Here is an 18,899-nt window from a genome sequence, read left to right as displayed (position 1 = left end):
TTCTTAAGCGCTAAAATCACTGCAATTACAAAATAAATTTGATTTTTGTTTGGCTATTTAGACCTTTTGAAGTGATTGGGTTAGCAGACAACATGAAAGTAATAATTAATAAGACTGTAAATCAGTTTCTCTCAAATTTGAAAGGATACCAGAACTCCAAAAATTACTTACAATAACGGTTCTTTATATCAGATACGCAAACTATCCTAGTGGATGGAAACTGAAATGTTTCTCTCCTTTCCCTTCCTCAGCCCTCCCATTCCTTTATCTTTCTGGCTTTCTGCCTTTTTCTCCCATTCTCTCCTGATTTTTTTTTTTTTTGGGGGGGGGGGGGGGGAGAGAATGTCAGTAAAATATAGATAAAAAAAAGATATACAAACTGGAAATGTAGTAGGGCAACCAAGCAACCTTAAATCTGCCCAGTAACACTCCTTAAAAAAAAAAAAAAACATTAGGATTAAACCTTGGTGTTTGTGGTCTTAGATTAAACAAATTTTTCAACATCAGGTTTTTTTCCTACCGCCTGATGCCATATTTTACATTTTTACACTGAATCTTAACTGAATTTCCTGAATTTATAACACTTAGCTTGAGAATAATTACAATATCCCTGTCATTTTATCCTAAATACTGATTTGTACTCTCAATTTTAACTCCATTTTAATATAGTTTGTCTGGAAATCTTCTTGGGCTGTTGATTTTTTTAAAAAAAAATCATAACACTAAACAAAAGTCTCAAAGAGCTCTTACCACATATTTCTAGTGACTTGAAAATATGAAAAATCATCCTTTTAACTTCTATGGCTAGATTCACTGGTACACTCTAGCTGTTTTATGCCACTCTGGAGCAGTGCAAAGCAGCCAGCTTCATTTTTACCCTCCTCCCTGTCTTCCAAATTGCTCCTTCCAGCCCCCTGCGCACACACAGTTCCTTCCCTCTGTCTCTCTGTTGAGCAGATTTGGTGCAACAAGTGGCTTTAGAGAAAAAATATTTAGGATTAATGATAATTTTTGCCACTGTTTTTCATAATTAAGTTTATCTATGAGAGGCTAGTGCATAAAATCTCCTTCAACAGAAGCTCACAAAAAATTGCCCTTGGTAAAATAGCCACTATCTTACATTTGCAATGAGAGTGAAACCAACCAAGCTTCCTCAGGGAAGATGATGGAGCCTTATGCTGTCAAGGGGCAGACACTCAGGACTTTTCTCTACAATAGATACTTCCCTCCCAACACCCATTGCTGTGTGGATGCCATTATACTGGTATAGAAATGTTCATACTAGTATAGCTTATTCCAGTTCAGGAACCAAAATAAACTATACCAGTATAACTACACCCATGCTAGGGTTTGTACCAGTATAACTATATTAGTAAAAATCAACTCTTAATCAACACAGGTTTACAGATAACTTCTAGGGGAGACCAGACCACTTTTCAGCGAACAGATGCCTCTCTCAAAATGACCACTGAGGGCAGCTGAGGTTTCAGTCCAAAACAGAACAGAGGGAGATGGCAGCCATTTTGTAAAGGGCAGTTTTTTGTGGAACTCTACAAAAGAAATTTGTTCTTCATCTCTACTGAAGAAGAAACTTTCAATTATGATTAATACAGTGGAAAAAAAACCTATGAATACCAAAAACAATCTACAAATAACGTGGCTTATGCACAAGATTTCAGTAAATTTTAACTATGACACATTTGATGAGCCTATTATTCCATTACTGAGATCATGAAAGAACAAAAGATCAGACAATGAGTGCTAAGTATTTCAAAGATCGTAACTTAATTTTTCACAGAATATTAATTTTAACTCAAACTAATGCATTTGCTTGCAAAATTCTCAGAAAACTCATTCTATACTCCCAGGGTAGTCAATTGGCATACTTCGAGCCAAATTCAAACTAGAAAATGTTTCTGAACAGACCCTGAAATCTTTTTATTTACTCATCATTACTGTTAGGGAGGTTTCATTATTATTTTCTTCTCTGGAGTCTGGACCCTGACTATACCTTGTCCAAGAAATTTGGACCTTAACAAAAAATAATTGACTACTCCCTGCTATACTCAAACAGCAACTTTGGGGAGGATACATTGTATTTTTCATACACAGCTATGAGGATGAATCCCTGCTTTATGTGTAAAACTCAGCTCAGCCTTAACCATCGGAAGCACAACTGGCGTCTCCATAATTATTTGACAATGTCCAAGTGTGATAGGCACTTCACAGAAGAAACAATAACATGGGCACTCTGACAACACTGCAGCCTAAATTTAAATGTGACATAAGAAGGGGAGTCATTGGGTGAAGCACTAACACCCAGCTGCTTTTTGCCCCACTCCTCCTTTCCTTCCCTCCCTATAACTGGAAGGGTATTTACTGACCACCTGAGCTTGACTGGTCCCTTGAAACATCTGTTAACTACTTATGCTAAACAAGCTGTTCAAATATTTTATTTAGCAGAGACACTGAGGGCTTGTCTACTTTACAAAATTAGGTCAATTTAAGTTAGATGACCTACAGCCACCACAGCAATTAAATCAGGGGCTGGTGTCCACACTAGCTTCCTTCTGCTGGTGCTCCACATCCTCACCAGGACTGTTTGCATCGATTATAGTACGGTATTGTGGGGCACTGACAACAGCTTGGGGCTCACAGCTGGAGTCCCCCTGCCCCAGAACTGACAGGCAGAGAAAAGTGAAATAGTAGCTGTGAAACTGACAAGAATGTCAATTTCACAGCTGGTAGGCTCCCTGCTGTGAAATTGAGTCTGGTGCTGGTGGGAAGGGGGGGAGAAGCTCCCATTGTGAGCCCCATGCCGGGCAGACAGCTCGAGCCACAGGCACCGGGTGGGGAGGGGGGTGTGCAGCTGTAAGCCCAACAACTGGTTGACAGCTCGGACTGTCAGGGCAGGGGCAGAGCTTCAGCTGTCAGCCCCACAGGAGGCTGACAGTCAGAAGATGTAAGTAACCGCAGTGTCCACATGGACACTGTGTTGCCCTAACTACATCGACTTAAGCACTATGCCTCTCAGGGAGGTGGAGTTAAGTCAATGTAGTGGATGACTTATATCGGCGAGAGCACCACTGTGGTGTAGACACTGACAGAGTTAGGTCAATGTAAGCTGCCTTATGTCAACCTAACTCTATAGTGCAGACTGGGCCTGAGTTAGTTTTCCAGATCTAAAGAAAAGCTCAGGGTAAGCTTGAAAGCTTGTCCCTCTCACCAACAGAAACTGGTCCAGTAAAAGATATTACCTTCTCTGCCATGGAACCAGTTGTAAAGAACTATGAAGCAGAGGGGAGGAGGGTGAGTATTGGATCACCCATAGGGGGACACATCTTGAAAAACCACAATTATTGCACAGGGTCAGTAACCTTCCCTTCGAGTAGGTACTATGGGTGCTCCACTCTAGGTGACTATCGAGCAGTACCCTCTACAGAGGGATGCGGCTTTGGAGTTGAGTCTAGGATCGAAGATAGGCCAATAGAGCCAAATATGGCATCAGAAGCTCAGGCACAAGTGATAGCACAGTGTTCAGCAATCAAAGGAATGGATGTCCAAGTCATGGCTCTACATATTTCTGCAATGGGAAAGTACTTAAGAAAAGGCTATTAAAGAAGAGTGAGTAAATACTCTAGGGAAGCTGAAGATCATGAGATTGATAGCAGTAGGCAATGCAGCCAGATATCCACCTAGAGAGTCTTTGCTTGGAAGGCAGAGATCCCTTAGTTCTCTGCAATGGAGAGAAATAATCAGAGATTTCCTACAGGGGTTAGTCCTGTCTAAACCAGGAGGGCATCAGACTTTTACATCAAGTGTATGTAATGTAGCATCTCTTTTACACAAACCAGTGTGACTTAGGGAAGAAAACTGGAAGGTGAATAGGTTGACATGTGGAAGTCCAAAGACACCGTCGGCAGGAACTTGGGATATAGTCACTGCGTTAACCTTATTCTTAAAGGTGACTGTGAAGGGGGTGGGGGAGAGAGGAGAGGGATGCTATCAGACACCCTACCTCACCCACTCTTCAAGTAGTACTAATGGCTACTACAAATGCAGATTTCATAAATAGGTATAAAAGGAAGCAGGCGGCCATAGGTTCAAAGGGAGGCCTCGTAAGACATATGAGTACCAAGTTGAGATCTCATGCCAACGTACGGCATCTGACTTGTGGGAAGAGGTTATCCAGTCCCTTGAGAAACCTCCTTGTTGTAGGATGAGCAAAGACAGAAAAACCTTCTACTGTATGATGGAAACCTGTAATTGCTGCCAAATGCACTTTTACAGAGTTTAAAGATAATCCTGTCTTTTACCTCTATGATGTAATCTAGGACAAATGATAACAGAGGATGTAGGTGAAAGATGCTTTAAGTCACACCAGAGTTTGAATCTCATCCACTTTTGTGTGTGTGTGTGTGTGTGTCACAAGTCAATTGTTTCCTGCTGCGTAACAGCACTCTCTACACCCTCAAAACAGACTGTTTCTAACCCTGCAAACAGTCTATCAGTCATGCCTTGAGCCAGAGAACCCTGAGTTTGAGGTGATGGATTTGACCAGCATCCTGACAGAGGAGATGAGGGATGGTCCAGAGAGTGATTGGTTGACAAACAATGAGTTGAGTGTTAGGAAACGTTGTTTATCTCAGCGTACATCTGAACTACGAGAACGGCTTTGGCTTTGTTTATCTTGAACAGTAGCTTGGATATCAGGGGAATCGGGAGAAATGCACACAGAAGGCTTGGAGTCCGACGAAAGAGAAAGGCTTCTGCCAGGGAGTTGTGACACAGACCGCCTCTCAAACAGGACTGGGAGCACTTCTTGTTCCTGGCTGTGGCGAGCAGGTCTATCTGTGGGATGTCCCAATATTGAAATATGTGGTGGAATATAGTGAGATCTAACTTCCCACTTTTGATCTTTTGAGGGTATCCGCTGCGATGTTTTGTACACCCAAAAGGTAAGCTGCAAAGTTGTTGATCTGCACCAATTCCAAAGACTTGCTGCTTTGGCACAGAGGGAAGGCAATCTCGCTCTCCCCTGACAGTTTGTGTAAAATATGCATGACATGTTGCCCATCATGATCTTTATGTATGTACACTAGCAGCAAGAAGAAATGGATACATGCATTTCTGACTGCTTTGAGTTCCAGCAACTTGATGTGCAGGGTGGACTTGAGAGGAGACACCTTCCTTGAACAGCGTGAACATATAGGAGAGCTCCCCATCCCAGTAGGGATGTATCCATTGTTACTACTGATGTTGGAGATGGTTGAGCAAAGACAACCCCTGCACAAACACTGTGAGGGTTATTCCACCAGTCAAGCGATTTTTTATTTATTTAAATATTTATTTTAAACACACTACCGAAGGCATGGAGAGTAGTTTGTTTAAACTGTATTTGCTTGGTGAATACACAGTTTGAGCCACCCTTGGAGGCAGTACATGTAAAGTCTTGCATAATTTATTACTACGGTGCCCAGGTACCATATGTCCCAAAAGCTGGAGACAATTTCTGGCTCATGTTTCAGGGCTGGCTTGGACTGCAGTGACTAAGTTGGCTAGGGTTATGAACCTGTGCAAAGGGAGAAATGCTTTGGACATTACTGCATTGAGGTAAGCTCTATGAACTCCAAACCTTACACCAGGGTTAAGGTGGATTTTTGGATGTTTAATTGTAGTCCCAGTCTGAGAAATAGGTCTAAGGCCCTCTGAGTGACTGTTGAAGATTCGCTGAATGACACCACCCTTTCAGCAGGCAATTGTCAAGGTATGGGAAAATCAGAATTCCTTGTGCGCCAAGATGAGCAGCTACCATAAAAGGAACTTTTGAGAACACACGAGGGGCATGCAAAAGACCAAACAGAAGCACCCTGTATTCCAAGTGCTCTTGACCCAGAGTGAAATGTAGGACCCTTCTGTGGGAGGATGTATCGCTATTTGGAAATAAGTGTCTTGACGGTTGAGGGCCAAGAGCCAGTCCCCTTGGGTCCAATGATGGAATTTATTGTTGCAAGAGATACCATTTTGAACTGCTGAATCTTTACGAATCTGTTGACTAATCTTGGATCTAGATTAGGTCTCCAACTCCCATTCTTTTTTGGAACAAGGAAGTACCTGGAATAAATACTTTCTTCTGTGTTGCATGGTAACTGGTTCTACAGCACCCAGATTCGGGAAAGAGTAAATTTCCTGTTGCAAAAGGTGCTCATAAGAGGGGTCCCTGAAGAGGGTCAGGGAAGAAGATTGGGATGGGGGGAGGGAATTGAATAGAGTATCCTGTTGAAATGATCTCCCAACGCCCACTTGTCCATAGTGATATGTTCCCAGTTCTGATGGAAATGAGGAAGATGGTCGCTGAAGCGAGGGAAACATGCAGACTGTTGCAGCAGATAAGAATGGGGATGGTAACTCAGCACCTCGACCAACCCATCAAAACTGGTGTTTCGAAGTGGTAGGTTGTAAGGGCAATGCCTGAAAAGTAACTGGTCTCCTCTTCTGGAATCATCTCTTATGCTGTGGTTTGTAATGTCTCTGGGAGGTGGGAAACTGTATGGAATGAGATCTCTATGCTATCTGGAACTTACTGAACTTTCTTTTTTGTGCAGGGGTGTAAATTCCCAGACACTGCAACGTGGCTCTAGAGTTTAAGATATGCACGAATTCATCAGTTTTTTCCACAAACAACTCTGATCCATCAAATGGAAAGCCCTCAACTATATTTTGGACTTCCCTCGGAAAACCTGAGCGATGAAGCCAGGAGACCCTCCTCATGACTACCAGCATAGAGATACAAAGAGTGACAGTATTAGCAAGGCCTGTGGAGATGGTCTTGCGAGCAGTTGGCACTCTGCAATGATTGCCTGGACTTGCTCCCTCTAGTCTGTTGGAAGATGATCAATAAAGGCATTCAACTTTGAATAGATGACATGGCTTTATTTCACCATGAAGGCTTGATAACTGGCGATCCTAAACAGTAAGGTAGCTAATGAGTATGACTTACAGCCAAATAAATCAAGATGCTTTAAGTCTTTATCGTATGGAGTCGATTCAACATGGTGCTATCTGCCACGTTCATTCACAGTATCAACCACAATGAAAAAAAAAGAACAGGAGTACTTGTGGCACCTTAGAGACTAAAATTTATTAGAGCATAAGCTTTCGTGGGCTACAGCCCACTTCATCGGATGCACAGAATGGAACATATAGTAAGAAGATTATATATATATATATATATTATACACACACACATACATATACACACACACAAACGAGGAAGTTGCCATACAAACTATAAGAGGGTAACTAATTAAGATGAGCTATTATCAGCAGGAGAAGAAAAAAAATTTTGTAGTGATCATCAAGATGGCCCATTTAGACAGTTGACAAGAAGGTGTGACATGGGGAAATAGATTCAATATGTGTAATGACCCAGCCACTCCAAGTCTCTATTCAAACCCAAGTTATTGGTATCTAGTTTGCATACTAATTCAAGCTCAGCAGTTCTCGTTGGAGTCTGTTTTTGAAGTTTTTTTGTTGAAGAATTGCCACTTTTAGGTCTGTAATCAAGTGACCAAAGAGATTGAAGTGTTCTCCTACCGGTTTTTGAACGTTATGATTCCCAATATCAGATTTGTGTCCGGTTTGCCCAATGTACATGGCAGAGGGGCACTGCTAGCACATGATGGCATATACCACATTGGTAGATGTGCAGGTGAACCAGCCCCTGATAGCGTGGCTAATGTGATTAGGTCCTATGAGGGTGTCCCTTGAATAAATATATGGACAGAGTTGGCATCGGGCTTTGTTGTAAGGATAGGTTCCTGGGTTAGTGTTTTTGTTGTGTGGTTGCTGGAGAGTATTTGCTTCTGGTTGGGGGGCCGTCTGTAAGCAAGGAATGGCCTGTCTTCCAAGATCTGTGAAAGTGAGGGATCATTTTTCAGGATAGGTTGTAAATCTTTGATGATGCGCTGGAGAGGTTTTAGTTGGGGGCTGAAGGTGACAGCTAGTGGCACTCTGTTATTTTCTTTGTTGGACCTGTCCTGTAGTAGGTGACTTCTGGGTATTCTTCTGGCTCTGTCAATCTGTTTCTTCACTTCAGCAGGTGGGTATTGTAGTTTTAAGAATGCTTGATCGAGATCTCGTAGATGTTTGTCTCTGTCTGAGGGACTGGAGCAAATACGGTTGTACCTTAGAGCTTGGCTGTAGACAATTGGGGGAGGGATAGCTCAGTGGTTTGAGCATTGGCCTGCTAAACCCAGGGTTGTGAGTTCATTCCTTGAGGGGGCCATTTAGGGATCTGGGGCAAAAATTGGGGATTGGTCCTGCTTTGTGCAGGGAGTTGGACTAGATGACCTCCTGAGGTCCCTTCCAACCCTGATATTCTATGATTCTAATGGATCGTGTGGTGTCCTGGATGGAAGCTGGAGGCATGTAGCTAAGTATAGCGGTCAGTAGGTTGCCGGTATAGGGTGGTGTTTATGTGACCATCGCTTATTAGCACTGTAGTGTCCAGGAAATGGACCACTTGTGTGGATTGGTCTAGGCTGAGGTTGATGGTGGGATGGAAATTGTTGAAATCATGGTGGAATTCCTCAAGGGCTTCTTTTCCATAGGTCCAGATGATGAAGATGTCATCAATTTAGCGCAAGTAGAGTAGGGGCATTAGGGGACGAGAGCTGAGGAAAACACACACACTTATCTCAGGCTTGTAATCAGAATGGCTGTTGGTGCAGGCAGCTTAGTTGGCGCCAATGTCCGATTAATGTGCAACACTCTCAGATGACTTAGACACCCTGTCTTTGGAGGAGTGATGCATCCCTTCTTTACTGGACAATGTCTCTTCAGGCTTGGAGCAGGGTTGGGGCTCTTTTTGGTCATGCCCTCATGGTGTGACACCAACGCTAGCACCAATGATGACATCAGTTCCAGAGTTCTTGGTGTTGAGGCTAGTGCCAAGTTTAAGGAGCTGATGTTGGCATTGTCAGCTCCAGTGATTGCGTTGCAGCAACACATGCCAAAAGTAGTCTGTGTCAACTGATGGCATCTTACAAGAAGTGGAAGATTGGACAAATAACCAGGGAGGAGTATTAAAATATTGTTCAAGCATGCAGGTGTGAAATCAGGAAGGCCAAATCACACTTGGACTTGCAGCAAGAGATGTTAAGAGTAAGAAGAAGGGTTTCTTCAGGTATGTTAGCAACAAGAAGAAAGTCAAGGAAAATGTGGGCCCCTTATTGAATGAGGGAGGCAACCTAGTGAGAGAGGATATGGAAAAAGCTAATACACTCAATGCTTTTTTTGCCTCTGTCTTCACAAACAAGGACAGCTCCCAGACTACTGCACTGGGCAGCACAGCATGGGGAGAAGATGACCAGCCCTCCATGGGGAAAGAAGTGGTTCGGGACTATTTAGAAAAGCTGGACGAGCACAAGTCCATTGGGCCCGATGCACTGCATCCGAGAGTGCTAAAGGAGTTGGCGGGTGTGATTGCAGAGCCATTGGTCATTATCTTTGAAAACTCATAGGGATCGGGGGAAGTCCCGGAAAAAGGCTAATGTAGCGCCCATCTTTAAAAAAGGGAAGGAGGATGATCCAGGGAACTAGAGGCCAGTCAGCCTCATCTCAAACCCTGGAAAAATCATGGAGCAGGTCCTCAAGGAATCAATTCTGAAGCACTTAGAGGAAAGTGATCAGGAACAGTCAGCATGGATTCACCAAGGGCAAGTCATGCCTGACTAATCTAATTGCCTTCTATGATGAGATAACTGGTTCTGTGGATGAAGGGAAAGCAGTGGACGTGTTATTCCTTGACTTTAGCAAAGCTTTTGACACGGTCTCCCACAGTATTCTTGCCAGCATGTTAAAGTAGTATGGGCTGGATGAATGGACTATAGGGTGGATAGAAAGCTGGCTAGATTGTCGGGCTCAATGGGTAGTGATCAATGGCTCCATGTCTAGTTGGCAGCCAGTATCAAGTGGAGTGCCCCAAGGGTTGATCCTGAGGCTGGTTTTGTTCAATATCTTCATTAATGATCTGGAGGATGGCATGAATTGCACGCACTGCAAGTTTGCAGATGACACTAAACTGGGAGGAGAGGTAGATACGCTGGAGGGTAGGGATAGGATACAGAGGACCTAGACAAATTAGAGGATTGGGCCAAAAGAAATCTGATGAGGTTCAACAAGGACAAGTGCAGAGTCCTGCACTTAGGAAGGAAGACTCCCATGCACCACTACAGACTAGGGACCAAATGGCTAGGCAGCAGCTCTGCAGAAAAGGACCTACGCGTTACAGTGGACGAGAAGCTGGATATGAATCAACAGTGTGCCCTTTTTGCCAAGAAGGCCAATGGCATTTTGGGCTGTATAAGTAGGGGCATTGCCAGCAGATCGAGGGACGTGATCGTTACCCTCTATTCGACACTGGTGAGGCCTCATCTGGAGTACTGTGTCCAGTTTTGGGACTCACACTACAAGAAGGATGTGGAAAAATTGGAAAGCGTCTAGCGGAGGGCAACAAAAATGATTAGGGGACTGGAACACATGACTTATGAGGAGAGGCTGAGGGAACTGGGATTGTTTAGTCTGCAGAAGAGAAGAATGAGGGGGATCTGATAGCTGCTTTCAACTACCTGAAAGGGGGTTCCAAAGAGGATGGATCTAGACTGTTCTCAGTGGTACCAGATGACAGAACAAGGAGTAATGGTCTCAAGTTGCAGTGGGGGAGGTTTAGGTTGGATATTAGGAAAAACTTTTTCACGAGGAGGGTGGTGAAGCACTGGAATGGGTTACCTAGGGAGGTGGTGGAATCTCCTTCCTTAGAGGTTTTTAAGATCCGGCTTGACAAAGCCCTGGCTGAGATGATTTAGTTGGGGACTGGTCCTACTTTGAGCAGGGGGTTGGACTAGATGACCTCTTGAAGTCCCTTCCAACCTGGATATTCTATGATTCTATGATGATTCTTTCCTGCCTTTGTAGGGCTACAGGGCCCCAGAGCATGCTCAAGGGAACCCTAGCCAACAATGACCCTTTCAGCTGATTTTTTTGGAGGGGGCCATCTCCTCTGGATCTGAAGAGACACACGGTTTGCCCAAGCAGTTACAGATTCAGCAGCATGACCCTTGACTTGAGAGCATTCAAGAAGGATATGCATATTAACCCATTTCGGGGATGTTACTCTCCCCCAGATGGGCTTAGTCAGTGGCTATTTTATTGACCAAGGGGATGAATCTGTTGCAGGTCAGGCAGTGTTTAATATATTACCTATTTCTTATACAGCACTTCTCATCAGTAGACCTCAAAGCACTTTCTAATCTGTAAGGTTTTTATTCTCACAACATCCCTGTGAGGTAGGGAAGTATTATTATCCCCATGCTACAGATAGGGAACTAAGGCAGACTGGCCAAGTGACTTGCCCAAGGTCACACAGGAAGTCTCTGGTGGAGCAGAGACTTGAACGCAGGTCTTCCAAGTCTGAAGCTAATCACTAAACCACCCTTGCTCTTTAAACTCTAAGGATTTAAACATCATAGCAGTCAGGACAAGGCCCCTCACCCGCTGTACGGGGTGAGTCTCTTTTTTGCAGAATTGTGCAAATTAAAGAAATTAGGGGACAAGGAGGGCAAAGATAAATTCTCTTTGGCAAACTAGTCAAGAAAAGGAAGAGAGTTTGAAGCTCAGCAGAAGTAGCGGGTCAGACACTCACTGAGTCCCATCTCACTGACATGGAAGTAAGAGGAAACCGAAGTAATGTTACAGTCACTCCACCCTTTATGCCCTTACACAAGAGAACGAGGAGGTACTGAGCAAATGATTAGCCTCAACAAGCACTGCTATTCAAAAAAAATCCAATCTCATGTGCTTTAGACACATGTACACCTGCAGTGGAATCTATACTGACACATACTTGAAGTGTTTACTCCAAACCTTTGTGACAGCTTCTGACAGTAACACCAACATCCATGACAAGTACTGTCCTTGATCAGCCAGTCATCCAGACAGAGCTAAACATGAAAACCAGCAATGTGAAGACACATCACACACTGTGCCAAAAGTAGTACACACAAAGACACCAATAAGAATGGGGAGTGATGTTCTTCTAGAATTCTGAGCTTTGTGCAGTCAGTCACCTTGCTATAGAAGTAGATATGTTCTCAACACACCCTCCCTCCCCGCACACTTTGCCAGTTGGAATCACCAATTCCATTCCAGTTTTACGTCTTCCTGATATTATGGTACCTAAAATCATACTTCAGGGAAGGACCGATTTGGAAAAATTTTATAAGACAGATCCTGGAGGCCCTCTAAACTACATTAAGGATTCATGAATCCACCACACTGACCCTAACTTCCCTTATGTTATAGGGAGATGGGGTCCAAATAAAGCTCTTTGATAACATCACCATATCTTCTTGGTCCTCCTGTTCCTAGAAAGGACCAAGACTCATTGAATGAGAAGCCTAAAAAAAAAAAGTGGGCGATTTCTGGATGGAAGTAAATCTCTAGTTCTCAGTGGAAGCACATGGGGTGTGTTATCTCTACTCATATAACATCTATCTCTGAGGAAATATATTTATGGAGAACCTTATGATTCATCCTGATCATCCAGGAAGCAAGGGACATTTGTCTTGTCACCATCACATCCTAAGGTCTCCTGAAGATAAAAACAGGGTACTGAATAAGATATAACAAGCCCCTACCCTTAAACCAGAACCCACTACAAAGGTAGGAGCCCATTTCCCAAGCACATAGCTCAGCAGCGTGAATGTCCTATGGCTTATCCACGAAAAGTACTTCTTGTGTCTTTCTAACTGCTGTTAAATGAGAAAGGGCAGTCAAGTAACCCACCATAGGGTCTGCTGTATGTGCAACATACAGCCTATAAGCAAAGGACCGAAGAAACAAGAGTCTATTTGAAGGCTCTGGAAAGGCCGGGGGGGGGGGGGGGGGGGCACCAAGAGGACTGAGACAAGCAACAGGAAGAGAGATGCTCCACTATAAGCAAGACTACAGTGTGTGCTTTAGAGAGGCTCTAACACTCCACCTGTGGCACCCAGGCAGTGTGACAAAGCTTTGGAGAAGACAGCTGATATGAGGAGCATCATCAACAAAAGCGTGCCAAAGCCTCATCCATTTACTGAGCTTGAAATTACTTTCAAAAGTTAAGTATAAAATAAAAATTGGAACTGCATAAGGGTTTTCAGTAAGACTCCTTTTACACACCAGGCACAGTTTGATAGAATAAACAGACACAACAAGAGCCGATAAGCTTCTACCACATCCATAGAAACTGAGGAGGGGCACTTATTGCCTATGATAAATCCACACAGGCTGATTCATGCTCCTGGCTGGTAAGCATTCTAAAAACTCAAAATTTTGAACTAAATTAAATATGAATTGTCAAATGTCAGAGACAATCCACAGAATAAGACCCTGCTGCACAATGTATCTTTGTAGAAAGAAAAAGTCACTGTTTCAATTTGGGGGGGAGGGGGCAGTTTGTAACCCTATACATTTTATGGATTTAAATATCTGACCAACTAATAAGGGGCTGTAGGCTTGTAGTCCTTACCTCTGAAGCAGTAGCGACAATATTAACATTGCTCGACTGCCCGTTCGTTAGCTCCATACTGCCCACACCATTGATCTTCTGCCCTACATTTACACCAGCAGGGTAATCACTTCATTTCCAAGGCAACAGAGTAATCATTCCTACAAGAAAATGAAAAGAAGTCAGAAATTGTATTCTTATAATAATGCTGCTTGTTGTTTTCATTTCTGCACAGAAAAACTGTTTGGTAACAAAAAATATTTTGAGACAGTCGAAGCAATAAAATTATTTATTTCTATATGAATGCTACTGATACAGTAAAGCAGGGGTGGCCAACCTGTGGCTCCGGAGCCACATGCAGCTCTTCAGAAGTTAATATGCGGCTCCTTGTATAGGAGCCGACTCCAGGGCTAGAGCTACAGGCGCCAACTTTCCAGTGAGCCGGGGCGGTGCTCACTACTCAACCCCTGGCTCTGCCACAGGCCCTCCCCCACTCCACCCCTTCCTGCCCTCTCCCCTGAGCCTGCTATGCCCTCGCTCCTCCCCCCCCCCCCCCCCCAGCCTCCTGCATGCCACGAAACAGCTGATTGGGAGGTGCGGGGAGAGAGGAGGCAGCACTGATCAGCAGGGCTGCCAGTGGGCGGGAGACACTGGGAGCGGGGGGCTGCTGACATATTATTGTGGCTCTTTGGCAATGTACATTGGTAAATTCTCGCTCCTTCTCCAGCTCAGGTTGGCCACCCCTGCAATAAAGGTTTGTTTTGTTTTCAATTTCATGAAATATTAGTGCTCCCTAGTGTTGAGAAACAGATCCTATCTTAGCTTTTATTGGTATCTACATTTGTATTTAATCAGAGTACTGATTAATTACATTTCCTGAATTTGCTATTTATGAATTATAAGTTTAAAATATAAAAGTCAAGTCAGAAATGTGTCAGGGCTACACTTAACTGGAAAACAGACAGTTTAACGTAACTATAAACAATCCAATAAGACTTTCAATGTTTAATATTAAAACTGCAATAAAAGGCCACAAGAAAGACACAAAATAAAGTTAATCCATTCCATGGAATTTTTTCCAAAAACACAATAGTAAACATGTATAGATGAGTTTTAAATTACTTGCAGTAATCTTCATTAGTACATCTGACAAATATGTAATCCTAAAAAGCAAGAAACTGCAAGAACTAAAATTTAAATAATTCAACATGCCCAGGAGTAATCTGATAATTAAAAAGTCATTGCAGGAAAGAAAAAAAAATGAGGAGGATTTGCAACACAAGCCCACATCCTGAGGCTTTCAAGATCTCTCTGCTCTCCACCAACCCTTGCCCGATCTATGCTGAGCTGGTCCACTGATACAATTTAGAGCAGCCATGCTACTGCAAGTAGTTTAGACAGCAACAACCTATCAATAGTGGTTACATGCCAACTCTGTTCACACATTATCAGTTGCACAAAAGCAATCAATGATGTACTTGGATGGTCTCAACTCTGCCCAGTGTAAACCCAATCACAGTAGCTACAATCCAAAGAGCAATAATGAGGGACAAAATATATGTTTAATAAACATTTTATCAGCTTTTACAAAAAACATTAAATACAAAAAAAGTGTTTAGCTTAAATATATTCTTGTTTAGTTTTCCCCTCCAGAGGGTTTACAGGAAAAAAAAAAAAGAAAGAAAGAAAAATTAAGCAGCCATTATACATATATAACCTGTGAATGTGCTTGTTTTACTACTTGTTGGCACAATAATCCAGTAGCTGCTTTGATGCACCTCTCCCACATTCCTGAATTCTGAAAAGGAAAACAGAGGGGCATTATCACAGGTTTCAGAGTAGCAGCCACGTTAGTCTGTATCCGCAAAAAGAACAGGAGTGCTTGTGGCAATTTGTTAGTCTCTAAGGTGCCACAAGTACTCCTGTTCTTTTTTTACAGGGGCACTAGTGAAGATATACAGTCAGGCAATTCCCCAATCCTCATGTCCCCAGATTAATCTCAGCTCTCAAATTACCTCCTCATGGTACTCCAGCACCCGGTGATTTCCCCACTTCCATCGCCTGAAGACTGGTACATCCCATGGACCCCACTGCATCAGATGAGATGCAAGACAGAAGTGTCCAGGAGCAAGTCTTCACTCTGGACATGAACCACTCCTGTTCTCTGAATCCTAGAGGGAACCATGAGAGAAGAAAACTATTAGCTCAGCTTCAAAAACCCCACTCACAACAAAACAGAAAAATAAAATGCAACTTAAAACTTAAAAATGAATTACAGTAATAAACAAGTTCCTTACCTCCTTGACCACCACCATTCAAAAGTAGCAGTACTCAAAGTTGACGCTGACCTCAGACCAAGAGTTAATCAGCAGGAGGTGATAGCTTTCTGCCATAGTGTCTGCACGCAGTCATGCAAGGAAGCAGCCCCTGTCTCTCACAATGCATGCATGGATCCACCAGAAGGACAGGACTATTTAAAGCAGCAAGTGGAATGAACCAAACACAAACAGTTGCACACATGTTTCAGGGAGCTGTGACTGCAACTGTCAGCTAAGGGCTTTCCATTGAAAAATGTGTGTTTCCCCTCAAACAACGTCAGCGACCATTTGTCTTTTTTAAAAAGTTATGAGAGACAGCAAATACAATACTACAATCAGGTATCGGGGGTAGCCGGGTTAGTCTGTATCCACAAAAACAACAAGGAGTCCGGTGGAACCTTAAAGACTAAGATTTATTTGGGCAGTATATAATGTCTGCATCTGTAATTTTCACTCCATGCATCTGAAGAAGTGGTTTTTTACCCACAAAAACTTATGCCCAAATAAATCTGTTAGTCTTTAAGGTACCACCAGATTCCTTGCTGTTTTTGTGAATACTATAATCAGATAGCTTTTCTGCACAAATTTTCTATGCATGACCTTTGTCCACAAAAATTTGTGTTTCTAAAAAGCCTCTCATTTTTTCAGGATCACCCACCAGCCTATTTGATTTCTATGTACCTTCTGTTCTGTGATTCTTTGTGAAGAGGTTACGTTAAAAAAAATGTATTTTATTTTACTGCCTTAGCTATTATTTTTCAATTAAATCAGAACAGACTGAAACCATGATGTAGTATCTTCTTCTCTCATTCATTTTATCTTCCATATAAGCGCTAGAGAAATAAAACTATTTAAAAACATTCAGTGAACCTTGCTGAGCTCTCATCTACACTACAAACTTGTGTCAGTATAACTACGTCACTAAGGGGTGTGGAAAATTCACACCCCTGAGCGACACAGTCATAGTGACCTAACCCCCAGCATAGACACCGCTGTGTTAAAGGGTGGGCTTCTCCTGTCAACACAGCTGCCACCTCTTGGGGAGGTGGAGTACCTATGCCGATGGGAGAAGCGCTCCTATTGGCATGGATAGTGTCTTCACTAACCAGTGCCACTGCACTGGTGCAGCTGTAAGCATAGACAAACTCTGAGTTTATTATAGCGGATTGTCAGGCCTGCTATAGCTAAGGGCAAGACCAGCTTTCTGTTTAAAACTCAGCTCTTCTACATGCTCCGGCACGGTTACTCAGACTGCCTTGAAATGTGGTGTGCCTCATATGGGCACAGGGTACAGTTAAGGAGCCAAATTTGAGGTATTTTGACTGAGGGGTTCCCAAGATATAGCAATCTGAAAAAACAATTCTCTTAAGGCTGACATATTGTCCTTTTTTTGCCCAGACTTGGCTAGCAAACCAGTGCTCCGATCCTGTAACAAGGGTCTCAGTCGCTCAAGAGTTACCCCCAACTAGGGTCTGCCCACTGCCCCTTTAGGGGAGCAAAATTCAGAACGGTATTCACCAAAGAATTTAGCTTTCATTTCAGGTGCGTGCCTAATGGTCACAAGGTACACAGAGCATGCAAGCATGCATGAACAGAGGAGCAAGAGCCCATATTTGGGGGACCTTGACCCTCTGAAGGGGTCTGTGCCAGTCTCTCCCTTCTCTACACGTGAGCGGACATCTGGGGTTCAAGCTCTGTGGTCCTGCCGCTTGGGATGGGGAGCTGAGAATAGACATGCTAGGAGCATGTACCAAGAACACACTGCTGAGACTGGAGCAAGGAGGTGAGAACAGGTATGATTTATACATATCACAGGTTTTTCAAACACTGGGGAAGGGGGATGGGAACACCCATTGAGATGAATGGAGCAGTTCATATGTCTGAGAGCTATTGTTTCAGGCTGTTCTCATCTCTACGGGGTGCTCTCATTAGCCCAGAACATCATATTGAGTTGAATGGCCCACTTCACCCCTCTTAGAGCTTCCTGTATTTCAGGATTATCCTGTGCTGGGAATCAGGATATAGCAAAGCAGTTGCTGATGATTAATTTCATACAATATTAAAGCAGAGAGCTAGCTCTACTACAGTGGAGGCTGACAAGACTTTTCTATTTAAAGAACAATTATTCTAAGTGTTCTAGAATAGTGGGGGCATGGAACAGCATTAGTGATCCAAATCATAGACCAGAGGAAAGAACAGCAGACTGGAATTTATGTCTACACTTTGGACTTTACAGTAGTACAGCTGCACTGTACTGCTGTAAACTCTCCTGTGTAGCTGCTGTATGCTAGCGGGAGAGCTCTCTAGCTGGCATAATTAAAGCACCCCCAATGAGCAGCAGTAGCTATATTGGCAGAAGAGCATCTCCTGCGGATATAGCACTGTCCCCACCAGTGCTTTTGTCAGTGAAGGGCTACCTAAACTCTGCATTATTGAAGGTTGTTTTTTTGGGTCACTGAATACTTAAGTGTGACTAGACTATTATTTAAAAAAAATTAACTCTTAAGCTATGCCTACACTAGCGTTTCTTCAGTAAAACTTGTGTCAGTCAGGGGTGTGAATAAACCACACTCCTGACTGACATAAGTTGCACCAACAGAAGCACCAGTGTGGACAGCGTTATGTCAGCGGGAGATGCTCTCCCGTTGACACAACTATTGCCACTCATTGGGGGTGGTTTAAATTATACCAGTGCGAGAGCTCTCTCTCCTAGCAGCATAGAGAGTCTACACGGGAGACCTTGCAGTAGCTCAGCTGCAGTGGTACAGCTGTGCCGCTGTAAGGTTTCTAGTGTAGACATAGCCAGAATCTGGGAGGTCTTTGGAAATGAGTTTTGTCTTATTTTGCAAGCTCATGAACTGGAGAAGGATTTACCACCAGCTGCCCCATGGTGGATAAAAAAAGTTGATCTTTAAAAGAGAGAGAATTGGACTTCTATTAGAACCTGATTTTAAAAAAAAATATAAACCTGAATGTAATTATAAATAGGTTTGTTTTTATTAAAGTGACAATTTATGTTAAAGCCTACATTT

At 43.1% G+C, this 18,899-nt stretch overlaps 1 protein-coding gene across 9 annotated transcripts in view; it reads right to left on the bottom strand.

Moving 5' to 3' along the window:
* Positions 1–18,899, bottom strand: part of RALGPS2 (Ral GEF with PH domain and SH3 binding motif 2) — a 277,132-nt gene that overhangs the window by 223,221 nt on the left and 35,012 nt on the right. For 5 of the 9 annotated variants that reach the window (XR_007358002.2, XR_012669645.1, XM_048860731.2 and 2 more), the window contains exons 2-4: positions 15,565–15,720; positions 15,267–15,347; positions 13,571–13,710 (exon numbers count right to left, since the gene is read on the bottom strand). Coding sequence is in view for 7 of the 9 variants with exons in the window: in XM_048860731.2 (XP_048716688.1) it covers positions 13,571–13,627 (57 nt within the window). In the remaining 2 variants the exon portion in view is untranslated. Of the gene's footprint in view, positions 1–13,570; positions 13,711–15,266; positions 15,348–15,564; positions 15,721–15,846; positions 15,932–18,899 lie in introns of those variants that run through there. The other 4 variants (XM_048860736.2, XM_048860732.2, XM_048860735.2 and 1 more) reach the window with 3 other exon arrangements.

Source organism: Caretta caretta, chromosome 8 (assembly GCF_965140235.1).
Source record: "Caretta caretta isolate rCarCar2 chromosome 8, rCarCar1.hap1, whole genome shotgun sequence".
Lineage (NCBI taxonomy): Eukaryota > Metazoa > Chordata > Testudines > Cheloniidae > Caretta > Caretta caretta.
This window is presented reverse-complemented; position numbering and strand designations above follow the sequence as displayed.